Here is a 27,249-nt window from a genome sequence, read left to right on the forward strand (position 1 = left end):
ATAATCTGACGAATATTGGTAAATGATGCTATTCCACCTATTTCTAGAATGGGTTCGCGGGCTACTCATCTAGTACTCGCGGGCTACCTGGTGCCCGCGGGCACCGGGTTGGTGACCCCTGGTATAGATCATGTTGACATCTACATATGTGAATCAGATTGCACCCGCCAAATACTCACTATACATTAGTTAAGGCTATAAGATCTATATTCTATATCAGGGGCGGGCAACTTCTCCAGTCGGCGGGCCGGATATAAGATTGCTGAATCGATACATTATTTGCCCATTTATTCACATATACATTATACATGGTATAAATCGTATTTAATGATAGTAGTTTAACGAAGCAGTGTTATTTAAAAGCAATATATCGCCGATCATGACGAAGAAAATGTGTATTTGAGAACAGCATTGTCATGTGGTTCTCCAATTTTTTTTCAACACGCCCCCCTTTTTGACAGTGAAAAATTCCGCGCCCGCACAGATATTAAAGAGGTGAATCAGAATGCTAACCATCCCAACGGATAGTTGGATGGTATTAAAGGTTATGGCTATTGATGAGAGAATTCTCAAATATGAAATCCGCGGGCCGTATGTTGCCCGGCACTGTTCTATATCATTGCTCAGAATTCGAGTCGGGTTAGCTTTCGTTAGGGTATGGTATGAGCTTGTTTTAAGATTCAAGTCAGGGCTATAGACAATATCATATTAGCTTGCGTTAGGGTTTAGGTTAAGTTTAACTCAGGGAGGTTTACTAATCAGGTTAACCCGTGTTACGTATTGCATATAGCGTCCTGAGTAACGCAAAATTTGATTGGATTATAGTTTGTATGATTCGCTATCATGGCACTCGCTATTCTAAATGACTCCCCGTTATGACACCGATTTTGAATCCCTCGCTGTTCTGAACAGGAGCCGCTTTACCCATATGTTATGCGATGCTTCATGATTGAAAGTTACATAAAAGCAATCATGCTTAAACCCTCTCTGATTAAACGGTCACGCGGCGGCGTCGATAATTTGACAAATTACGAAAAGCGAAATGTTTTGTGTTTCAATTCCACCATGAAATTACCTGCTACGCGATAGCATATTCTCTTATCGCTATATATATAAGTCATCGGTATCTGCATTGTCAAGCAGAGATTCGCTTGTGCTCTCAGACTTACATCAAGAAAATGCGAGTACACTTGATCTGCGGCGTGATTCTTGCCTTCTCAAGTTCTGGTGAGTATTAAATGTTAAACAACAGTTATTCAGAATTAAATTTGTTACATGCGAAATGTTAGGTTTCGTATACTTCTTTCTTGTTTTCTTGGAAGACTGCATTTAACCAAATGATCAATACAGGTATACAAAATCTATAGATAACGAATATTACTATAGTTATCTCTTGGGAAATGTGCGATGGATAAGAATTGATTAAATTGATGATGCGATAATTCAGGGTGATGACAAAATAGTGACATTCCAATGTGTCGTGGCCGCTTATATGCAATAATTTCATTCCGAGATGAAAAACTAGAAAATCTTCAGCTTTTTTCATTAATTATATTATAGTTAGAATAACTCATTCCGGAAAAACTTGGAAAATTGAATTCAATTCCGAATCAGAAAGAATGCAAGATAAAATTGAGTTCAGTTCCTATCAAATCTTAGTTCATTTTCGTAAGCCTGAGAATGGAAAATGTCTACACCAGGCTTGGCTCGTCTCACACTATGCAGTTTTCCTCTAGCATTTACATGAAAACCAGAAATTAGATTACTAGAGTTATCTAGTCCAAGTCTGATTTAATCTGGTCTGTTTCAGTTCTATCCGTTCCAAAGTGTGATGGCACATGGACAGACTTTTATGACGCCGACAACCCAGATGGTCCTGGAGATCTCGAGACACTAAGCAGCCTGAGAAAGAAATATCCGGCAATCTGTCCCAACCCGTCCGGGATTGATGTTCGTCTGGTCCATCCGTTAGATGACGGAGTTGACTATTGGTAAGATTCAGCGCAGTCATTCTGTTGCGAATGAGATTCTTCGTATTTCATGGTGCATTGCAGTTACCAAGCATTTCGAATCCACAGCACAAAAGGAAGTGGTGAAATAGCGCAGTGGCACGTTCCATAGCCGCAACACCAATGGGTTGCGAGTACGACTCCAGAATTCCTGCCTAAGGGTGGATTGCTCAAATGCCGATTGAAAATTATTCGACTATCGCCCAAATCGGGGATAATTTAATAAGCGATCACGGATTGATCCGTATCCGTGCAATCCGCCGTAAATGTTGCAGGTTTATCTAGGTTCCTGCAGGGTTACCAACTTGCGGGCCATGAGCCTCTTTCAGATGGAGCATAGAAAAATTTGCAAAAGTGCATAATCTTTAAGTCTATGCTTATAACAGAAGAAATAAATCGAATTTCAACAGCAGGAACCTGCTTCTTGATATTCAGTTATTCTCCTTGTTTTACTTTTAATTTATTAATATAAATTTTGTAAAATTTGCGCAATGACTGCCCATGCTAAAAGATGTTGTGGATGTGAGAACAAAACAACACTGTGTCTTGGTTATTTAATATGACATTCAACATTAACTGGATATGAAATAAAATAACCAATTTATGTACTATCAAGTTTATTGCGAGTTGTATTTACATCCTTTTATTATACCGATTAGTGAATAATCCATTTCTAAAATATAAATACCTTTGCTTAATTTTTTGAAACGACTGAAAAATACGAGAGCATTGATTTTTCAACATCTTCAAAGTGGCTAAGGGAACTCCTGATCTATGCTCTTTTGTCAAGTAATAAATCAAGAACTGATCACGCTTCAGGTACGTCGGTGGAAACGATATCAAAAAAGAAGATATGGGCCCTCACATCGGTTTCCAGTGCTTCAATAGCAATCAGAAGGGGCGGGAGGTCCCACATTGTAAAGACTACAAAATTCGGTTCTGCTGCAAATTTATCGGTAAGAAGTCGTCCGCCCACACTATGAGCGAGACTTACGAGACTGTTCCGATCGGTTTGTACAGGGTTGGTATAGAACTGAAATACTGACCTTCAATTGCTAAATAAGTTTGCTGAGTTATTACGTAAAGTCACCATAGTTTGTATTACTATTGATTGTAGTAATAATGGGTGTTTATTGTTAAAGTAAATTATACCTATAAACTCAATACCGGGATTCCAATGCGTCGCGACCGCTTGTGCACCGACTCTGCACTGTAAATCCATGGTTGGAAAATAAGTAAATTTATCAAATTTCTACCATAGCGCGGGTATAGAAGATCATGAAAGCGGTACTGTCGGGTAACAAATTGTTCTTACACACCCATTCCTATGAGTGAAATGAGTCAACGACACTGATCTTTGTGGATATATATCTCAGGGGTGTGGTGGGCTCTGTTTACGTACAGAACCTTTTGGGATTTCCTTGGTATCTGCATGAAAACAGAACCCACAACATCCCTGGGATAAATCTTTCCTAATGATTGGTGTATTTCAATCATTCTCATTCATTAGAAGGGTGTGAAAGCACAGTTTCGTACCTGGAAGTGCCGATAGGGTGAATATCAGGAAAATACACATACATTTGGTCTATTTCAGCTCCCCCCGTGCCAGAGTGTGATGGAACTTGGACAAGATTTTATGACGACGACAACGCAAGAAACTCGGGCGATCACGAGACGCTGGATCGTCTGACCAAGAAATACCGAGAAATCTGTTCCAAACCGTCTGCGATTGATGTTCGTCTGGTTCATCCGGTACGTGGTGGAGCTGACTATTGGTAAGATGTGCCGCATAGTACAGAAGCCTTAAGGTTGTGGTCGGACTTGAGCAAATATGTCGGACCTGAATCGTGGCACAGGATTTCGCCGACTATCCGACAGTCGTCGAGCATGTCAAGTGTCCACATTCAAGTCAAAATAAAAGCAATTTCTACTGAATAAATACCATAGTCAGCCCACACGATTACCGGACCACGACCTGATCTACCGATCTCGCCTTCTATCACGTGCCACCTCATTTTGTGACTTGTCCTTTTGTTTTATCTTCTTTTACTTTTCATTTAGTGTGCATGCCTCCTTTTTTTACATCGCCTAGGCCCAGGTAGGTGTCTGATTTCAAAGATTACTCCAAGTCGTTTCGACACCTTCCTGTCTTTTCACTGTATCGAAGTCTTGCGGTGTTTTGAAATGATGAAATTCTTAATAAAACTAATACTGATGGTGATACTAGAAAATCTGCAGCTTTTCCAAATTAGATCAGAATTAGAATAATAGCTGCACAGTTTGTTCCAAATTAGATTCGAATTAGAAATACTGAATTCTCAAAAACTCATAAATTGATTTAAACTCCGATTTCGAAAGAAATAGAACAAAAATCAAGTTCAGTTCAGGTCAAATTAGAGCTCATTCTTATTATCATGCGGATGACAAACGTCTGTACACAAATCTTGGCTCGATTCGCACTATACATTTGAGCTGTATCACTTTCAGTAAAACCTGAAATTAGATTAGAATTAAAATTGGAAAATACAGACATGTCACAAATCATATTGGAATCAGAGTACCGGAATTTCTCTCTGATTAGTCTTTTCAGTGGTTTTGAGAGACGAGACGAAAAAACTGCTGAAGTCACTACTTGAGAAAGTGGATGCAGTCTATACTCAAATACTACCGAAAAGTAACAGCATAAAGATTAATTATGACTTCTAGTATTTGGGAGGCTATAAAGATAAGTTGAAGTTGATAAGGGGGTGATGAGTCAAAAAAAGTTTAGGAATCACTATCTAGTTAGACAGCTAGAATTATCTAGTTCTCCTAATGTTATTGTGGTAATTGACATATTAAATCTGACGAGAGTGATCACTTTCATTTACACCCTTTTCTTCGAGCAATAAAGGGTGATTCGATCGGTTTTAGGAAACTTGGTGGAAACGTTATCAAAGAGGGAGATATCGGCCCTCACGTCGGATTCAGATGTCTCAATGCAAACCAGAGGGGGCGGGCTGTCCCACATTGTAAAGACTACAAGATTCGGTTCTGCTGCAGTAAGGGTGAGAAAGTCACTCACAGGATGAGTGAGACTTACATGAATCAACAGTCGACTACGCTTAATTCGTTTCATTCGGCCAAAAATACTCGGGAACTGAACAAAATAAAAATTGCACATAAAAAACTCCATCTAATTCGGTCAAATCTCCGCTTAATTCGAACACAGGGTCGCAATCATTATCGTTCGGTTATGATTACACAATTCACAGTACTTCGTTGGTTTTAACACAATGTGAGTGATTATGATGAAACAAAGTCAACCCATCCATCAACAATCGACAATGAACTCATATAACGCCGTGCCAGCCTTGCCAGCCTTGTAGGACAGACTGGGACAGAAATGTTTTCTGCCTAGCTAAAAGCATTTTTCCTACTGTTCTGTGGAATAGGCTACTTATATCACGCGAAAATAGTCTATCAGCCGTTAAAGAATTACTGTACTATTTTAACCCTATATGTGTGTTTTACACAGTAATATAATAAATAGTATATGATAAATTCTTGAATTGTTTCGTATCGTAATACAGTACTATACAATGCAACTAACCTGAAGGTAAATAGATGCGATACAATCAATATAGTTTGTATTATACTGTTGATTTTAATTACAACGAATGTTCATCGTTAAAATAGGTTACCTATAAACAGTTCAGTTTTAATATACATTTTAATAATATATTCATATTACAAATATATTAAAACCCGAAGCTTTTCGAGCCAACACTCTTCAGGGGTAATCGTCGGCATAAATAGAATTTCAAAAACTTGCATATAACTACATTGCATACATCCAATTGTGACGTCATAGAAACAAAACAACATCAAGTGCAGACAAACCGCGAGCGCAGCTAGTGGCCAATTTTTAGCTGAAGCAAACGTTCCTTCGGCTGGCATAAGCGTGGTTGATGGATCTTAATTAATGCCGATTCCAGCGCGGACAAGTGGAAAAGTGTGCGCCCTCTACCCAAAATTGAGAATCTGTCGTCACTATAGTTATTGGCGCAAGTAGCATGCTCAGCTAAATGCCTGCCAATGGCAGAGTTCATTGCCACGGCCTGATTGTGTTCCAACACCCTTAGGTCAGTTTCAGTTTCAGCGGCCTGTCCCTGGGAATTTAATGTACGTAGTCTAATAACGCGCTGTACATGTTGTTTGATACGTTCCTGCAAGCGCTGAGTTGTTCTTCCTACGTACCGACAATCACAGTGGCACTTAAATTAGTAAACTATATTGCTTTGTTGTGAAGCGGGAAGAACATCTTTGCGCGTTGCAGGAACTAGTTGTTTGGTGGTGAATACAACATTCGTTTTGACGTTGTCGTAACAACGATCTACGGCGGAGATCAACTGTTTCTCAAAACGAGAAGAGATGGGACCCAACCACGGTAAATGTATGTATACATTATTCTCAGGGCGTTCGTTCGTGTTTTGGGAATTGCTGGCATTGAAATTGTTGAGTTTTCTGTCCATAGAGCGCTTGATGATATGTTCCGGGTAACCGTTATCAATTAAAATTTTCCGGATATATTCGAGTTCCGAGTTTAATTTTACATCCGAACAGATCATCAATGCTCTATGTACCAATGTTCCAATTAAATTCAGTTTACGGTGGTTTGGGCTGGACGAATTCCAAACCAGATATTGTCCGGTAAATGTTGGTTTCCGGTACACAGAAGTAACGATGTTAATACCCCGTTTCTGTACAAGAACGTCCAAGAACGGTAACGAGCTGTCGCACTCTTTTTCAAGTGTGAATTTCAATGAAGGATGTAGCGCATTCAAGTTAGTCAGAAAATCGTCAAACTCTGCCTCGTTATGGCAGATGACGAAGGTGTCGTCCATATATCGACGATACAAAAAAGGTTTTTTTTGATTGTATCAGCTGCAAATAATTTGGTCACATGGAATCCCACAAATATATTTGCTAAAATCGGGCCGAGAGGGGATCCCATGGCTAAGCCATCGGTTTGTCTGTACATAGTATCATTAAAACTAAACTCAACAGAGCAAGTGGCCATATTCAAAAGTTCAACCAAAACTTTACGCGAGAAAGAGGGTGGTGGCAAATCACTATCGTATAGCGCGCAAGCACAGATATCAATTGTCTCTTTCAACAGAACGTTCGTGAAAAGACTAGTGATATCATGAGACCCGAGGAACATGTTCGAATGCGGCAGGTTGGCAGGTTGGCAGGTTCAGTTTAGTAAGAATTTTCATCATTTCAAAACACCACCAACCTGCGATAACAATGAAAAGATAGGAAGGTGTCGAAACGTTTTGGAGTAATCTTTGAAATCAAACACAATAGCGAGATTCCAATGCTTGTGCACTTACGTTGGCCTGTAAATCCATCAGTGGAAAGTAAGTATATTTATCAGATTTCCACCACAGCACGGGGTGCAGATTAGGTAAGCGGTACTTTCGGGTAACAAATTGAGCTTTCACACGCATTACAATGAGTGAAATGAGTCCCATACACCAATTCTTACACGAATATATATATATATATATATATCAGGGGTGCAGTGGGTTCTGTCAACGTCCATAAATTTTTTGGGATTTCTTTGGAATGCACATGAACATAGTACCAAGAAGATCCCTGGGGTATATATTCGTCAGAATCGATGTATTGAACTCATTTTCACTCATATGAAGGGTTTGAAAGCACAGTTTCGTATCTGAACGTGCCGCTAGGGTGAATATCAAGGGAAAAGATTTTAGTTTACAGTATGTTCTATGACAAATTCATCTGGTCTATTTCAGCTCCCCCCGTGCCAGAGTGTGATGGTACGTGGACAAGATTTTATGACGACGACAACGCAAGAAACTCGGGCGATCACGAGACTCTGGATCGTCTGACCAAGAAATACCGAGAAATCTGTTCCAAACCGTCTGCGGTTGATGTTCGTCTGGTTCATCCGGGACGTGGCGGAGCTGACTATTGGTAAGATACAGACTTGGACAACTAGATAATTCTAGTTGACTGATTAGGATAATTGGGGGAAATGTGAGCAATCTAATTCTGATCTACTTCGTGAAATGTTTCTATACTAATACTTCTAATCACGTGCTACAGTAGAACAGCATAATAAGAGACGAGCCAAGCTTGCTGTAAAAACATTCGCTATTCTCATACTCAAGAGAATGAATTCTGATTTGATATGAACTGCATGCAGAACACGATTCAATGACCAAGTTTCAGTGAATTCAGTAATTCTACTTCTAATCTAATTTGAAAAAGATGAAAATTTTCTAGTTTTATGAAAAGACGCATCGCAGTCAGATTAGAATTAGAATTATAGCTGTACAGTTTGTTTTCAAAGTATATAGAATTAGAAGCAGCGGGATTACCATATTGATTACGTCAATAGTTTCTAGAAGGGACATATGTTCAACTTGATAAGGGCGAGCGACGAGCCAAAACAGTTTTTTAACCACTGCCACAATCAGGAGTTCCAAATCTTTTTTTTACCCCGTGGCTACCTTAGGCCCAAGGGGCCATGGCCCACAGGTTGAGAATTCCTGGTTTAATTACATTAGTCGAATTATCTACAGTTGTAGGCTACCATAACCGTGTCTCTGACGAGACTGATCATTTCATCTGCGCTCTTTTCGTCGAGTAATAAAAGATGAGTCGATTGTGTTTTAGGAAACTTGGTGGAAACGTAATCAAAGAAGAGGATATCGGCCCTCACGTCGGGTTCAGATGCCTCAATGCAAATCAGAGGGGGCGCGGCGTCCCACATTGTAAAGACTACAAGATTCGGTTCTGCTGCAGTAAGGGTAAGAAGTCACTCACTAATTCAGAGAGACTTCTATGAAACTACAGTCGACTATACGCTTAATTCAGACTCCGAATAACCCGGAGTTTATTCGTTCAAAATACTCGGGAACGAAACAAAAGTCAAAATTGCACCTAAAAAATGTCGGGTTGATTCGGACACTTCTCCGCTAAATTCGTACACAGGGTCGCAATTATTATCGTCAGGTTATGACACAATAAACCAGGGGTCGCCAACTCAAAACGGGTCGCGGGTCACTTTCAAATTTCGTAGCGGCCGCTGGCAGCATGAATTCAATATCGGTGTAAACTAGGCACCACGTTTTGAATCTTTACGTCAGTACAACGCCGTGCTACCAAACATAGGCGATGGGCAATGGGTATAGTGACCACAAAAGAAGTAATGGTAATATTGTATTAAAGGAATACAAATACAACAAAAAATCATTATCATCAATTTTATCATATTTTGAACTCTGAGCTGTGCAACCAGAATGCCGACAATCCCAACGGATAGTTTGATGGCATGGAAGGTTATGACTGTTGATGAGAGAATTCTATAATACGAATTCCGGACTATATACAAAATGTGAATTTGATGTAAATCGTGCGGAGTGGGAAAAAATTTTTAGTTGACCGCAGCTCCGCGCCCCCAAGTTTGAGAACCACTGCCCTATGCCGTTTTCTAAGCGTCTCGGTCTTGGCAATGTTTGGGCCATTGCACGTCAAGGCAATATGTCCAGCTCATTCATATGAGCTGATTATTGTCCATCGATGGAATGCTGCTGCTATCGCCAAAGCCGTTTTTGCTAGTGACGAATAGTGATGTTGGGCACAGAGTAGCTTATTTTGAAACAACAATGACAATATGTTGAAACTGTAGACGATTTCAGCATTTCAAAATGGTTTTCTTAGCTTTCTTCTGACATCTCAAATCAAGTCGCGGGCCGCAAAATATGACCTCGCGGGCCGCGTGTTGGTGACCCCTGCAATAAACAGTACTTTGTTCGTTTTAACACAAGATTATGGTGAAACAAGGTCGATCCATCCATTAACAATCGACAATTAACTCGTATAAGGTCGTGTCATTCGCTTTTATTTCGGTACAATTGCGTCCGTCTTGTAGAACACAACGGTACAGAATTGTTTTCTGCCTATAGCACTAGCTAGTATTGTAGTCCTTGAACAATTACTGAACTAATTTTATAGTAGCATACTCTCTACTAAGAGAAAAGAGTGTGAATTCACACCCTAAAGGTGTTACACGGCAACAGATCGGAACGCATAATGATATCGCGGTTACATAACCTACGTCCTTACGTGCAACATCATGTGGGTTAAAATGTTGCGTTTGATTTATAACGTAGTTCAAGTCTGAGGTAATAGGTTCTGGTTTCGTCACATCACGGGTGGTACATGAGTGTGAATGCACACCTTTTTGACCAAAAGTGTAGTCTGTACAATTCGTGCATGTCACGCAAATGTAAATGACTGTTCATCATGAATCTGTCTTCCCAATTCAACAAAAGGCGAAATTCAACACGACTGCATACTTGTGTGCACTGTGCAGTACATAGTATCGGCGAAAATACACGATTATTGCAACGGACCACAAACCAAGTCACAAATAATACTAATTGCTTTCCATGCGCTGACTGCTGACTGGTGTGGAAAATCACATCAACTCCCTAATAGTTCTATAATTATTAAATATATAGGTTCCCAACGTAAATACTATTTTTCTCAAATCCAAAATTTTGTACTCCAATAACTTCGCTTCTGCCGGTTGGAATTGAGCCAAGTTTACGAAGCATCGCTTTTTTAGATAACTTAACAATATTTTTTTAACAAATTTAAAATTTTCCAATTTTAATAGGTTTGCTTTTACATGTTGGAATCGAATTAAATTTGGTGTGTCGCGCTTTTTAGCAAACCTAATAATTTCTATCAGCATGACAGTCAAATTTGAAGAAGAGGGTTATTTTTGAAAAATTCTAGTGCTAATCCAAATTTAAAACGTGCCATATATACCAGTAATTAGAAATTTATCAGGTATCTTCTGATGTAGATGTCATTTTTATCCACAGACATCGTGTCCGGTTGGACCGGGTGGTTCAACGTCGACAAACCGTCTGTCGGAGGAGGAGACTTCGAAACTATCTCCAACATAAAAATGAGAAAAAGGAGTGATCAAAGATATTGTCGTTCCACCCCGAAAAAGATCGTCGTCGTTCGCGCGAAGGATCATAAAGACCCGCGCAGGCTTGGACAGTCATATTACGCCCACCCGACATACGGCTTCAAGTGCTACAACAGAAAGCAAAGGAGGAGTAAATATTCCTATGCGCCAGCCGTATGCTTCGACTATAAAGTGAAATTCTTCTGCTAAAGGGTGAGTAGTAGGGTTGTCCATAATTTGGAAAATCTTACAAATCCTCGGTTGTAATGTCTTATTCCATAGATTATTGATAAAAAACGACACTGAGCCTGAAAGAAGCTCACAGAAAGGCCGTTAAGATTTCGTGCAAAGCGTTTGAAAGTAGCTGCCGAAGAATGGGCGTGCCACCGACCATAGAACGGCGAGAAGATTAGTAATCAAGAAGCCACGGCTCTTGATTGGATAATCGGCTATGCTTCAATGACCACGTCAGCAGCAGCTTGCTGATTAGGTGAACAAGGAGTCTGCTACTGGCGGCGATTCTGAAAGCGCATTGTATGTAGGTTGACAGATAATGATTTAGGATTGATTCAAGGTATCTTGAGGTACGAAATACATGATGTACAAACAACAGCTGCTTCACAAAAACGTCTAAAGCACGACCGCTTCATTGTGAAGGAAACCGCTGTAGCCTATATGCCTTGTTTTCAACGAGGGAAAGCATAGGCGCTTATGCAAGTGGCAATGGATTCCTAGTTTCAGAAATAATATATCATTATTGAATACAAAGATAAAGCTTAACAATGACACTATAAGTTAGGTGATCTTATTGGGCTCAGGTTGCAGTACATAGTTGAAGTTTTGAATGCTCTAGCGATCGGCTGAATCAGACGGTTAGGCTTAGCACTCATCAGATGTTTGCAGCAAATTGAATTCACTTGTAAATGTTTTCAAAGTCCCTAATGATGTCGCAGAAACGAGGTTTAAATGCAAGCACAGGCCCTGCTAGATATGATATGCAAACTATGTTGGATACTATGCACTATGCAGCATTGTCTGTGTTTACCTTTACACCCCTTTTCTGCGCGATTAAGGAATTTGACATATCATATCCAGCATATTATGTGCTTACTTTTACGCCTCTTTTCTGCGTCATCATCAAGGACTCTGGCAACACTTGCAAGTGAATACAGTTTGATGCAAGCATCTGGCAAGTGCCAAGCATAACCCGCTGATTCAGCCGACCCTTAGAGCTTTCAAAACTTCAACTATGTACTACAACCTGAGCGCAATGAGATCACACAAACTATACTGTCATTGTTAAGCTTTATCTTTGTATTCAATAATGATATATTATTTCCGAAACTAGGAATCCGTCGCCACTTGCATAAGCGCCTATGCTTTTCCTCGTTGAAAACAAGGCATAGAAGCTACGGCGGTTTCTTTCACAATATAGCAGTCATGCTTTAGACGTTTTTGTGAAGCAGCTGTTGTTTGTACATCATGTATTTCGTACCTCAACTTACCCTTAATCAATCCTAAATCATTACCCGTCAACCTACATACAATGCGCTTTCAGAATCGCCGCCAGTAGCAGACTCCTTGTTCACCTAATCAGCAAGCTGCTGCTGACGTGGTCATTGAAGCATAGCCGATTATCCAATCAAGAGCCGTGGTTTCTTGATTACTAGTCTTCTCGCCGTTCGATGGTCGGTGGCACGCCCATTCTTCGGCAGCTACTTTCAAACGCTTTGCACGAAATCTTAACGGCCTTTCTGTGAGCTTCTTTCAGGCTCAGTGTCGTTTTTTATGAATAATCTATCGAATAAGACATTACAACCGAGGATTTGTAAGATTTTCCAAATTATGGACAACCCTAGTGAGTAGTTACGGCTCACATTTTTATAGGATATTGACAGCAGATTTCAAACACCTGAAATACGATATAACATCGTTTTTGCTATTATTAGCGAATCTGTGATCCGTGATGGTTATTCTCAATCATGATTTAACAAAAACCAAGCACTGAAAATCAATGCGTGTCGTTATGCTAATACTCGTGACTATCACACCCCAAACCCATCAATGAGGGGAGGTCGAAGGTGACCTAAAACTATATCATAAATCAGCGTAGTGTCTTTTGGGGCGAATTATATTTATAGCGAAAATTTTATTAGCGCGATATAGTTTCACCAGATCCTTTGATATTAATTTCGGTGCATGAATAAATTAATTAATTAATTAATACACATTATACAGAAATGAGTCCCATCGTATTAGAAATCATGAAGAAACGGCATCCTGATATCGCACGAGGTCGTTGGGATGATTTATTCCAGGTGTGTGCAACCAGTGGGAGCGTGCTGGAATGTTAAGAACCGGCAATATTTTTCAATCAATTTGGCAAATATTTCGTACATCAAACCGTAGCTCTGGCGCGGTTGCGACCCAACTTTCTATCCTTCGCGACCCGTAAAGAACCACTCGCGTAACCGATTCCGTTGCCAGCTGTTGGTGGGATTCCTTGCTCGAAAAGATGATTATGTCAAAACTAAAAATATTTGGCACGACATTTCGTGATGTTTTGACACTGACATAGTTTGGCAAGCTGCACATGAAAGGTCGCCGACCGCTGATCCAGCGTTTAGCGAATTCACACCAGACGGATGGGGTTTCACGGTCTTTATATACCCGAATATATGTCCATTACCCATGTCTGAACTACTACAATTGTCTACCCCTATGAAAGAGAGAATAATTTAACGCGATTGTACCCTTTGCATTATCCTTCGTTTCGCGGTTCACACTTTCAAGAATTTTCATTTTTAATATGGTATTAATCCTTAACAATAAAGATACCACCCCGCCATGAAAATGATCTAGCTATGCCTACTAAATATTTTGCAACACGTTGCTAATTTCAGAAACATACGGCATGGACGAGACTGGCCTAATACCATCTACTCACGGCATATAGAATATCCAAAGGTACCAAAATGGAAGCAACGTGGCATATCAGTTATATGTGCAGTGAACACATTGCAGCCGTCGCAACCTAAAAAATCGAATAAATGGAATCGCTTCATTGCATTTGTGTGAATACGTTATTATTTGATGTCGAACTGATGTCACTGCGATTAGCGCGTAGATGTATGGCCTTTATTTCACCATGGTGCTACATTAATTCGACTTGTTGAGGGAACCTTTGGTCAAGAATGCATTGCGATAAGATTATAATGGAAATCAGTAGGCCTATACACTATACACGCGTATATAGTCGCGCATGGATACTCGCGATGTGTCTGTGAAGCCGCTGTAGGAATTAATGCGAAAAGCTATTTTGTAGATTTGCTCAAGACAGTGTAGCAGCATTGTATATCTATTGATTGACCAAATTTAAAGAGATTAGATTGATTTGGCAAGGGAGATAGCGTAGTGGTAACGCTAAGCGCCCACCAATCTGGCGGGCCTAGTTCGATTCCCGTCGGAGGTTTACCTGGGCTCCTCTTCCCCCGCCGTTGCCGTTCTTACGGCCACAAAAAAGCCCAGAAAAAGATTCGACGATAGAAAGCACTCACAAGGAATGGATAGAACTAGTAGAAAGGGCAGCGGCTTCAAGAAGATCAACATCGAAAAGAACTGCGACATCGGGCACTCTAGGCCGAAGTGGATGTTATATTAAAAGGATTGCAACTGCATGCGTGTCGTTCGACATCCTCCTATCTATCTGTTCATTGCATCGCATTGTGTCTTATCGCATTGTAAATTGTGTGTGTGACTTGTTCAGATAAAAAATATAACCCAACGATTATTATATTCTTTATTCACAGTAAAACTGGTAAATACACACATAATCTGGGGAGCAACCTGCCTCCAAAGGAAAATTGAAGTAAATTTTTAAAATTTCAATGATACAGTCAAATTGTTATTCCTATGCAATACATGAAGAGGACAGATTACAGAATTGCAGTAGATGAAGAATTGGCAAGGGTTATAGAGCAGAGGTAGAGATGATTGAAAATGAAAAATCGAAATTACAGAAATTATGCTGTGATTCACAAGTGTAATTTTAGTCCAGTGGTGCATTCAAGATTATTAATATTAATATTATTATTATTATAAAGAGCTTCTCGGAGGTACAGAGCTTCAATATACAATATGAATTATACGGTATATACAATATAGAATATGAATATACGATATGAATATATATTTCAAATATAGTGATTTGCGCTGCTTAAATCGTTTGACTGATGCACTCGCATTCAATTTCTCTTTTTATGCAGTACACAGCAATCGTGGTGTAATCTTTTATCTCATTCAAAGCGAGAACTCTGATTACAACCGGTAAAGGAGATTGGATTCTCATCAACGTCACAGCAGGCAATAATATGGACCTACAATCATAGTTCTTCGTAGTGAGACTTGATTTTAATCATCTGATTACTTCCTATACTTAATTGCGTGATCGACATGGAGCCTGTGAAGAGATATTGCCTATACTTTCGACTAGGGTTGCATTTAAAAGAAAAATCAATTGAAAACAAACATGTTTAAAGCAAGGCCCTATAGTTTAGAACAATTTAGCCATGATCTCCTACAGAAGAAAAATTAACATCTAAAATTATAATGGTTCGAGTGGACAGCAGCATGCAATGCTTTAAGGTGGTGCTTCTATTTAAAAAATATTTTAACGCGACAAAATTACTGAGAGGAGTCCTTTGATTTCATCCATCATTTCACCAGATTCTTCCTCCTTAGCAATAATTTGATTCAATGTCTGAGTGCTAGTCTATTCGCTAACGCGGAGTGACCATTGTCAAGAGCGTCACAGCTGATTAACATTAGTATATGGCTCGTTGGAAATTACAATTGGAGGTTATAAGGACCAATATTACTCCTTTGACGAAAATGTTTCCCCACCCCTGTCTCAAAGGGACCAAAGGATATCTTTGATCAGGACAACATCGTCATGCAGAATTTTCACTGCTTGCAGTCATCATCATCAAAACGTCCATTCGTTTCAGCTGATAAATAGCGTGTTATAACAAGGAATGGACACAATGTTTCGGATAATCTAATCAGAATCTTATTTTAATTCTAATGATTTGAGTCGAGTAGTGATGATATTTTTACTATCGGTACTGAAATTATACTCTCCTTGCCACTATGGTTAATTTTTCTACGGGAATTATAGTTTTGATACTATTTCCATATTGGAAGTCTGTAAACCTCAATTGATCGTTACCGCAGCATACGAAACATGTGGTACGAAGCTATGTACGATAGTGGAAAAGAAATATCTGTGAAGTTGTGATGAATCAAGTCGACAAAATATCAAAGATTCTTTAAAGTAATGTAGTACTGGCATAGTATCCTTTGTAGTCGCATAAAATTTAAATATTTAAAGGTGTACTCAGCCCGATAGATAGCTGGCTGAACCGACAACTATGTCGAGGCGTCCAATCATTCCATATCGTATACGTCGACTAGTGTTGTACTGCAAGTCGATCGAAGGTACATATACTATACTATACATGCTTTTTCGAAAGTATCTAGACAATTATGACATAATTAACCAAATTATATGCAATTTGCTTAAAACATGTCTTAAGCAAAGTGTTTTAAAACGCCTCTTATTTTTAATGCAACCCTACTTCGACAGTTTTTCCGAAGTCAACCTTTTGATATGCTTGGGTTGCGTATTTTTCTGGCAATTTGCGTTATGGAGAGGCATAATATAGAACGTGACCTTTTCGGACAATGTGTGATTCGAAGCTCCGTCTCTTCACAATTCAAGATAACAAGAATAATTCGGCCGTCTGTTTACATGTACAGAAGTAAATTAGTGGTGCTGTGACGTGATCGCCCCGATTTCGTGTGATTGGTAGGTTATAATTGTGTGTCTCGTGCCGATCAATTGGTCGATGCGTTGGATCGGCAGTGGTAATCCGAAATGATTATTATAGATTGTACAAAATATTTCTGATATGATGGCGGGAGGAATTTCCTGATATAATTATATAGCAAAAAAGAGATTGGAGATGCGAAACCAATGCCGTTGATGATACATGCGATTAATTCTTATTTTTAAATCGAATGATGCAGTATTATGCTTCACTTAGAATGTTCTGACGTCGTCCTCAATTAGCCGTTACTTTTTGAATTCGTCCTATCATATGGGAAATCTTTGTTACTTCTTTACTCTGTTGATATTACGCTCGTGGTTCAAAGTACCTGTCGGTCGTAAGCTAGGCTTACCAAAATTTCAGCACCCTAAAAGAGGACATTTTTTACTGGCGAATGCGGTTGTGATTGATGATGTTTTACATTTCCTTGGTGATTTTGGGTGAAAGTTACAAAAGCAAGGCTGAGCAAAACTTACAAGAACAGACGCAAACAACAAATTAAATTTATTTTTCAGATTCAGCCCATGAATACTTCGCGGTTCCTTTTGCCAATAAATGATCATTTTTAACGAGTTCGTTAGCTTGTTCACACGAATTATCATTGAAATTATATACAACCGTTATGATGCTCGAAACTGACTCAATCAATAGGTCTGTTCAGGTTGAACTTTCGCCAGACATATTGCATCGAATCCTCGAATGTAAAAGGACTCAAATCAATCAATCAAGAAGGTAGAGCTGGTATGAGGGCAGAGCTGAAAACCTTTTCTAAACCAGTAATTCAGCATTTTTCATGACTACAGTGATTTTGGCAGTAAAAAGTCTTGTTGAATGGTATAAGCAACTAACTCGAAATGTTAGTTAATGTAAGTTTAGTTTTATTTGTTATATTAATCGCTAAAAATACTAAAAATATATTCATATTATCTAATTATACGTAGGCTACGTAAAGCTTTTCATCCGACTCCGATGAGACGTAGTGGCACGTATGGAGTCAGCATGTCCAAGTCGAAAACGGGAGGAAGAAACAGCGGCCTTTTCCACGGGCTATGACAAGTGACAACCTACGGCTAACAGCAACTAAAATAACTTCGAGTATATAATAACTGAAAGGTAATGCTGAAGTAACCAAGTATTCCGGCAGGGTCATATGTCGTATGCCGTTGAACGGAGTGTGCAATAAACTCGGAATGAAGTGTAATTGAGGTATAGATTTACTGTACTCAGGCAAGTCGTATTATTGTATAATAAAAATGGCCATAATTGCAAATTATTAGCAACTTCTGGCGGAGGTATCTGCACCACCGCAACTAATCGTAATGGATTGAGGATGTAGCGGAGCGCATTAATCTTAGGAGTCGGTTTAAAATGTCTGCCCTGGAAATCATTGTACATAATGTAAGAGTCACATGAATTGATTGTATCATTGGATTGAATATTCTGACATCGCAACTTCAGTGTGCTTGGTACAAGACATACAATGTGCATTGTACAGCATGCATATTAAATAAATCTCCACTTCTCTGTAGTACCTCATTCACCAATGAATTGTTTGAATCTGACCCAAAATTATTATATACTTCCCCACAATAGTGGAACTAAAATCCCAATCACGCAGTGGATGCGTGGATTTGATCACTGTGTTTCGCGACGCGAATGTAGCAGCGGACTATCACAATATACACAGAGTTTTAGCCTATGATCTACCAGGGCCGTAACTGCTGCACCCAAACCCCCAATTGCGGGAGCTCGAAGGGGCCCAAGATTATTTCGTTGGTCGTTTGTCGGAGGATATTTATTAGACATGAAAATTTTCGTCCCGCTCTGCGCGATTTCACGGGCCGAAAGGTCTACATTTAAATATCATCAGTGACTTTAGAGAAAAATGCGCATATTGTAGAGAAATATTAGCAACAGTTGTTTGCTAAAACAGGTGTAAAGCTAAGAAAAAGTCGGAGTCCACTTTTCCAGATTAGGACACGTCCTGGGCTGCTAGATTTCGATATGATAGGTAAATGCTAGATTGCGAAATGGTAGTTTCAAACGCTATGATGGGCCATACTTACTGTGATGAAATATTTCATATGGGAGACAATGCAGTGTGAATGGAACCACGCAACCCGTTACCTAAATTATATTCACCGCTACGGTCGTGAAATCATATCGGTCTACTGTGCGCGAAGCGCGACGAAAATTCTGGGCTATGTTGCTACTCCGTGAAAACAGCCCCGAAATTCCTCAGGCTATCTTTCTGATTGGAGGATTAAACTAGCTCTAGTTGACAAACTGTAAATAGCGAACAGTAAGTAAGTAGATCACAAAATATTACGAAGTAAAAGTAGAAGTAGCGGGAGATTAGATCTACTTGAGTAAGTATTTAAGCAGTGGAAAACTACTTGAGTACTTCAAAAAAGTAGAAGTTATTCGTTACTGACCACCTCTGGGTAAATATGGCCCGTTCGACGAAAAGGGCTTCCGACATCAGTCATAAATACCCTAGAAATATCTTCAACCAGGACTATACATCGTTATGCAGAAATTTTACGGTCGGCGGTCATCATCATCAGAACACCCTTTCTGTACCAATGACTGATATCTACTCTTGAACCGACGACACTTTTCGAGGGTTCCAGCCAATCGACATCGTATACGTCGACTATATTGGGTGCAAATCGTCCGTAGGCTCATACTACATGGACAAGTATGGCATAATTATATATACAACGTTTAAAAACATTTTTTAACAACACCGTCTGTTTTAAATGCAACCCTATATATGATGTTAATTTCATTCATGTATTTTCCGCGCTGTAGGGATGTGCAACGTGTTGATCCTTTCTCCCTGTAGCCTATAGTTATCAGGTCGCTTACCCACGGGTAATATATAGCTCACGCTCCCTGTATTGACCTTTTAGAGCTGTGGTTCTCAACCTTTACTAAGCCCCGGAACACTTACGCTAATCTGGCTAATCTGCAAGCCTTCGCGGTACACCTATTTTTCGCCGAGTTGTAAATGCAAAAATATATCACACTACACAACTACCTCCTAGACATCTAATAGATTACTGGTGCACAAAATGAACTGTACATCAACAGACTGTTAAATGAACGAAACCATAAAGATATAATTTTCACACAAAACGAAAACATTATGATGAATATTTATTGCAAATTGGAGTGACTTGTGCTTATCTATAGGGTTGCATTTAAAACAAAAAATCAATTTAAAACAAACATGTTAAAACAACGTCCTCGTTTAAAACATGTTTTTTTCGTTTGTTTTTAGCCATGACGTCACGGATATCCGTGTGTGGCGTAATAATGGGCTGTTTAAACGACTATTTTCAGGGTCCAATCATCCCACATCGTATACGTAGGCCTTATCGGATGGTAATTGTCCGGAGGCTCATATAACATGTTTTTTGAAACCATCTACACAATTATGGCATAACTTTACAACTTTAAAAAAAATTAAAAGGCTATTGTTTAAAAGTCTTGGAAGTAGATTATGGCTATAAGCATTTCAGAAGATCGGGGTTTAGATTCCGAGCCCCAACCTCCCCTGCGTTTAAACGATACTGTACACGTATTAACGCCGCAACACAACAGTCACAATTCTACTACTGATCCAACCTATAATTGCCTGCAACCAATGATGGCCAAGGTGGGCGTATAACCACAAATAATATGGATGAATTGAGCGCGTGTCTTGTCCTCCGTGGAACCCCCGAGACTGGCTCATGGAACCCATAGTGTTCCGTGGAACACCGGTTAGGAACCACAGTTTTAGAGTATAGGGCTAGTGGTTGAAGTCACGTTAGCTTGGCTTAGGGGCTTGTTTGCATTTTAGTATATTCTTGGAGTTCCGACTACCGCGATCATTTAAACTAGGCCAACAACCATTATACTGATTCCTGGTGAGCCGGCTTGTAGCAAGGCCCTCTTTTATTCAAGGCTTTTTGTAAGACACCGCTTGCGCGAATCACATAGCGCCAGCACTAAGCAGGAATTCTGGGGTCGAGCTCGTATCCCATTGCTGATGCAGGTGTGGATCGTACCACTACGCTATCTCGCCACGTCCTGCTTCGTGATCGAAAGCAATCACGCTACACCCATCATCACCGATTGCACGGTCAAGCATAGTTGCGCATGATAATTAGAGGCATTTAAAAATGTCATGTTTTCTGTTTCAATTTCAATTCAAATTATCGGATACACGCTACGCTATATTATATAATTAACTTCTCGCTATATATATATATATATGAACCATTGCTATCTCCGTTAGCATGCAGAGATTCGCCTGTACTTAGAGTTATAACAGGACGGTGCGAGTTCTCTTGATCTGCGGCGCGATCCTTGCCTTCTCAAGTTCGGGTGAGTTTTACCAGACAGAAGTTATTCAGAAGTAAAAAAGGTTAAATGATGCTTGTTTCCTATTAGTGTAACATTTAACCAAGTGATCAGTCAACGATTTTTATTTTGTTTTAAAGGATCTAGCCTACAGGGGATGTTTCGGGGTGATAACTGAATAGAGAGATTCCAATACGTCACGAGTCACGACTGCTTGTTCACTGACGCTGTCCACCAATTATTTCATTTGTTTGAATTTCAGTTCACTCAGTACCGAAGTGTGATGGCATATGGACCAGATTTTACGACCGCGACGACCCATCTGGTCATGGAGATTACGAGTTACTAAGTAATCTGAGGGAAAAGTATCCAGAAATCTGTTCCAGACCGTCCGGAATTGATGTTCGTCTGGTTCACCCATTAGCTGACGGAGTTGACTATTGGTAAGATGCATCGTAGGACGTCTGCGCGAATAAGATTGTGAATAACTAAGCTACGGATTGATGCGAACTGGGCAACCAGAAAACAGCTAACAATTTCTCGTAGCTTCGTTAACAATTATAGTAATATTTTACCTTGCGACCCGAACGCAAAATTCACTCTTGAACGGAAGCTACTGTTGCAGTGATTCTGAAAATATATTATAAAGTCTTGGCAACGCACTGCAACTACCCCTAAATTTCCCTTAAAAGTTGAAAATCGGCATTTTAAGAAAATTCAGAGCGCCGCATAAAATGACCATAACCGTCATGTGCGGTGCTGGAGCGGTAATGCTTTGATTTGGGCTGGGAAAAATCGAATACCTATGTGTCGACTTTCAATCGAGTATATACTCGAATTATTTTGCCAGGTCTTGTAGTTCAGGTGTGGGATTCATCAAATCTTACGAGAATGCCTTTTCATCTATGGCGTTTTCGTCAGGAAATAACGGTTGAATTAATCGCATTTCAGGTACCTCGGTGGAAACATTATCGATGACAAAGATATGGGCCCGCACATCGGCTTCCAGTGCCGCAATAGCTTTCAGAAGGAGCGGAAGGCTCCACCGTGTGAGGACTACAAGATTAGGTTCTGCTGCAAATTTGTCGGTAAGAAATCATCCTCACTTTGACTTGAAGGTGTCGATTGCTAAAGATCACCCTAGTAAACAGTAATGCCGAATAGATTTGCTTCTGCCTTTGATTAATATTATCAGTGTCTACGTGGAATAGTCCGATTATTTCAAGCCCCTGTTCTGATGATAGGGGCGTGTATAATGTTATGGGTACTGCGATTTAACGCGCATTCTCATCATTTCAGAACCAACACTTCCGAAAGGATATCACTGGACTCAATGGTTCGATAGAGACGATCCTTCCGTTACTGGGGACTACGAAACCCTAAACGACTTAAGGTATGAACGGCTACATCCTAATAGAACAGATACATCGACGCATATTTAAATAGATTGCTTACATGCGGACGTGAAGTTAATTTGAATTTGTGTGTTTTTCGTGGCATATACTCGGTACTGTAGACAATTGACGTTTTCCGAACGAACCCTCGACTAAAAGAAGGAAAACGATTTCAGATTATTAATGAGCCATACACAGCGCCTTTCGAATTTGATCAATGGATACGATAAAGTCACGGATCTGTAACCCACGTTTTATATACCACAGAAAGGAATACCCCAACTACATTTGTGACCGGCCGAAGTTCGTTCAAGCTCGCGTGGTGGGTAGCAAGGCTCCGTGGCAAACCACCGGTGAAAAGATCACGATAAATACGCACGAAGGATTTTACTGCAAACGCAAGGATCAAGGAGACAATCAATGCCACGATTACGAAGTTAGATTCGCTTGTCCAGATGGTAAGACTGCATTCCTTCGGCTTGCGCGTGCTTGCCAGATGGCGTCCGTAATCACCACTGTATTGAATTATAGAGCCACCTTGCCCGAAAGGTTACGTTTGGACGGATTATTATGACAGAGACGATCCATCAGTTACGGGAGATTACGAAACAATCAACGATTTACGGTGAGTATTATTACTTTGCATACATCCTTATGGCAAATAGGGATAGGGGCATACTTAAACATTGTGTTACATGCAACTTCATAATACATATGCATTATAGCCAGGGGCGGGCAACATACGGCTCGCGGACAGTTTTCCGTCTTATATGATAATGCGGCCCGCGGCTACAGTCTGCCGAGATTCCCCGCTTCTTGCTGACTACGTCAAATTTTTGTGACTGTATGTTATTATCAGAAGAGGTCAGTAACGAAGTACTTCTACTTTTTCGAAGTACTCAAGTAGTTTTCCTCTACTTCTGGTACTTACTCAAGTAGATGTTTTTTTCGCTACTTCTACTTCTACTTCGTAATATTTTGTGAACTACTTACTTACTTTTTCGCTATTTTCAGTTTATCAAGTAGAAGTAGTTTAACCCCCAATAAGAAAGATATCCTAAGGAATTTCGGGGCTGTTTTCACTTAGTACCAACATTTAATTTTCATAAAAGTCATGTAATAACAAGAGTTTTCGTTGCGTTTCGCGCACAGTAGATATGGTGTGGCGAATATGTTTTAACGGAAGTATCGCCGAATATAATTTAGATACCGGGTTGCGTGGTTCCGTTCACACCGCATTGTCGCCTATATCAAATATTTCATCACCGGGGGCCTTATAATATGAGGGAGGCCGCCATGCCGTGTTAGAGTAAACAAAGAATTAGTATCGCATTCCATAGCAATACTATCATTTACATCCCATGATATGGACGACTGCTATTCTGTCAAAAATTTACACCTCCTGGGATGCATCAATATGAATCAAGATCTCTACACCTTCTGCATACCTCAATTTGCAGCTTTTGACAGTTCATGCGAACGAATTACGACCGTTTTCAAAACTACTACTTACTTGAGTAGATTTAAAGTCAGCAAATTCTACTTCTACTTCAAGTAATTTTAGGTTGCTTGTGAAAGAAGTCCTCCTACTCGTACTTGAGTAGATTTTTTCTTCGCTACTTCTACTTCTACTTGAGTAGCTTTCGTGACTACTTGGACCACCTCTGGTTATTATATACAATACATGTATGCCCATTGCCCATGCGCACTGCGCAGCTTGCGAGAGTGGAGCTTACGCGTAAGTTCGTCGAAACGGCAAGAGTTGCATTATCGGCATTTACGATGAACTCAACCATAATATCGTTTGTGGTAATCATGGTGTTTGTCGACTACAATGGTCAGTTACACCAGGCCGATATTCCTTATTTTTTATTCCGTCGCCGCCGACTTCTAGCACGGAACACTTCTGGGCTTTTGTAAGACACCGCTTATGCCAGGGGTCGCCAACTCAAAATGGGTCGCGGGCCACTTTTCAAATGTCGTAGAAGCCGCGGTCCACATGAATTCAATATCGAGATAAAATAGGCCACACAGTTGAACAACGACGCTATCACGTCACCTATTCAGCCCTAAAGAATTGATATCTTGGTAAGTTTGGGGTACCGGGCTTATCGAACGCCTTGACATCTTAATTGGTGATGGCTGCGTGTGTTGATTGATCAGAAAGAAGCAGACATGGCGGCGCCATGACAATGCTGTTCTCAAATTCACATTGTTTTCGTCATTATCGGCGAGAAATGGCTTTGAAGTGACATTACTGTCATTAAATACATTCATTAAGTGCGATTTACACCTTGTATATGTGGATAAATGGGCGAATAATGTATCGATTCAGCAATCCGGCCCGTCAAGTACCTAATTTTCCTATATCCGGCCCGCCGACTGGAGAAGTTGCCCGCCCCTGATTATAGCCTATGTTCATCGGTAATGATTACCAAACTATATAATGGTGGGGGAAAGGACAGTGATGTATCAACGGCGATTTGAGATTGTCCTATGGTAGTAAAAGACTGGAAATATCCTATTTGCAGAAAGGAAAAGAAAAACGTTTGTGAACGCCCGAAGTACGTCCAAGCCCGACTTGTGCGTAGTAAAGCGGCTTGGCAGACAGCTGGTGAAAGTGTCACAATAAATGCACATGTGGGATTTGTATGCAAGAAGAAGGATCAGAAAGATAAGGCTTGTCACGACTACGAAGCGCGATTCTGTTGCCCACCAGCACCGCAAGGTAAATATTTCTATTTTATACATTGTGCAGCGTGCACTTCTACCTGACATGAAGTCGGGGGGTGAAGATAACGCCTTGAATCAATTTCTGCATCTTATTCGATTTGTAGTATTTTTCGTACAGCTTTTGTATGTCGTGGGAATGTAAATGACGAATATTGTCGTCATAAATAGATCCTCACAATTCAAGGATTTTGAATAAATTCAAAATTGCCGCGTACCAAATCACAGCTGAATCAATTCACCTTCCGTATTATTAAAAGAGGTTCTTACAGTTTTTATTAATATAAATATTAACTATAAATAGGTTGCTGATGCTGTTGAGTATTCGTGATTTGTCGACATATATGGTCATTTTGCACCATGACTATATTCCGTGTTCTTATAGTTCCTAAGCTGAAGACTTATAGAACTGATGGAACACTTTCGTTCTAGGCTGTTTTCGTTCTAATTTCCATCATTTCAAAACATCACAAAATTGCGATACAATGAAAAGATAGGGAGGTGTCAAAACTACTTGGAGTATTGATACTGCGGTATAGGCAACATGCTAATCCAAATTTAGAACTGGCGTCCATACGGAAAAGATACCGAGTATCTTCTGATAAAGTAATCGTTTTGATTTATATAGACATCGTGTCCGGCTGGACCGGGTGGTTCAATGTCGACAAACCATCCACTGGTGGAGGAGACTTTGAAACCATCTCAAACATAAAAGCAAGGAAAAGGAGCGACCAAAAATTTTGTCGCTCCACCCCGAAAAAGATCCAAGTTGTCCGCGCAAAGGATCATAAAGATCCACGCAAGCTTGGACAGGTGTTTTACGCCCACCCGAGATATGGCTTCAAATGCTACAACAACAAACAAAGACGGGGCTATTCGTATGCGCCAGCTGTATGCTTCGACTATAAAGTCAGATTCTTCTGTTAACGGGTGAGTTCACATATACATTACATATACATAATAGTTCACATATTTTGTTGGATATTTACAGCGGATCTTAAACGCTTGGAGATTAGAATATACGATGGAATTATTGTTGTTATCAGTTTCGAATTGGTGGTGTTTTACATATGGTCACTTGGTCAGTCTCACAAGTGCTTCTTGCTGGGTTCATTACAACCAACTTTTAGCAGCAAACCAAATTGCATGTTAAAACTAGTATAAGTGGATGTAGAAAATGGAAGGTTCGAATGCACTCAAGTAAGTAGTTTCAAAAGTAGATTTGGCCGAGAGAGAGAGAGAGAGAGAGGGAGGGTACTTCGTTACTGACCAGGACAACTTCTGAATAGGAGTTTAGTTGATTTTTTAAAACCATCAACAACTGTCAAGAATAAGTTAACTTCTCGCAGGCATACAGTTTAAAGAACTTTCGTTTTCAGTATGGTTTGAGGTTTAATCATGGAAATTCTACCACGTAATGAAAACGGCCCACGACCTAAATAATTTGCAACACGTTCCTTTCAGAAAACATACGACATGGGCTCGGACGACCATACACCATCAAATCTCGGTACATAATACTCAAAGACATCAAAAACGATGAAAAGTAGCCGATATGATTTATATGTGTGTATTGAAATCGTCACAAAAAATTTCGAATATATGAAGTTGCTTCATTGCACGAGTTATTATTCGATGTCGAATTGATGTCACCGCGAGTTGGTCTTGGATAGGCTATTTCTCACAACGATACCTGAATAGGATTCAAAAATTGTCGCCTTGTTTTGAAAATATTACGTCAAAAGCGTTCTGATATGATGTGAACGAAGAATTTGTGCACGCAAAAGGATAGTCGCACTCTCCCTCTCACGCCATTTCTGCGAAGCCTTTGAGCGAATTACAGGCAGATTTATTTTATAGATTTGTGCAAG

At 39.9% G+C, this 27,249-nt stretch overlaps 1 protein-coding gene across 2 annotated transcripts; it reads left to right on the forward strand.

Annotated features, from left to right (window-relative positions):
- The first annotated feature begins 1,080 nt into the window (after window positions 1-1,080).
- LOC145432953 (mucin-5AC-like) lies at window positions 1,081-26,994 on the forward strand. 2 transcript variants are annotated; one of them, XM_080309792.1, is made up of 9 exons: window positions 1,081-1,227; window positions 1,811-1,991; window positions 22,206-22,342; window positions 22,554-22,647; window positions 22,916-23,106; window positions 23,180-23,273; window positions 25,180-25,376; window positions 26,007-26,308; window positions 26,843-26,994. In XM_080309792.1, the coding sequence occupies exons 1-8, from the start codon at window positions 1,179-1,181 to the stop codon at window positions 26,303-26,305; spliced, it is 1,242 nt and encodes a 413-aa protein (XP_080165918.1). In that variant the 5' UTR covers window positions 1,081-1,178; the 3' UTR covers window positions 26,306-26,308; window positions 26,843-26,994. The 2 variants fall into 2 exon arrangements, with proteins under 2 accessions (XP_080165918.1, XP_080165917.1); XM_080309791.1 differs by lacking the exons at window positions 22,206-22,342; window positions 22,554-22,647; window positions 22,916-23,106; ... (2 more) ...; window positions 26,007-26,308; window positions 26,843-26,994 and adding exons at window positions 2,829-2,965; window positions 3,604-3,784; window positions 4,923-5,056; ... (2 more) ...; window positions 10,922-11,226; window positions 13,917-14,082.
- Window positions 26,995-27,249: the final 255 nt, after the last annotated feature.

Source organism: Botryllus schlosseri, chromosome 2 (genome assembly GCF_051294905.1).
Source record: "Botryllus schlosseri isolate E-star chromosome 2, Bs_hap1, whole genome shotgun sequence".
Lineage (NCBI taxonomy): Eukaryota > Metazoa > Chordata > Ascidiacea > Stolidobranchia > Styelidae > Botryllus > Botryllus schlosseri.

What these genes read in the sequence shown, in the direction of transcription:
- LOC145432953 (XM_080309791.1), top strand. Translation starts at nt 1,179, where the DNA reads ATGCGAGTACACTTGATCTGCGGCGTGATTCTTGCCTTCTCAAGTTCT. An exon ending in CGTGGTGGAGCTGACTATTG is followed by an intron (nt 3,785 to 4,922) that starts GTAAGATGTGCC and finishes GATCGGTTTTAG; the next exon opens with GAAACTTGGTGGAAACGTTA. An exon ending in TCGGTTCTGCTGCAGTAAGG is followed by an intron (nt 8,837 to 10,921) that starts GTAAGAAGTCAC and finishes TTTTATCCACAG; the next exon opens with ACATCGTGTCCGGTTGGACC.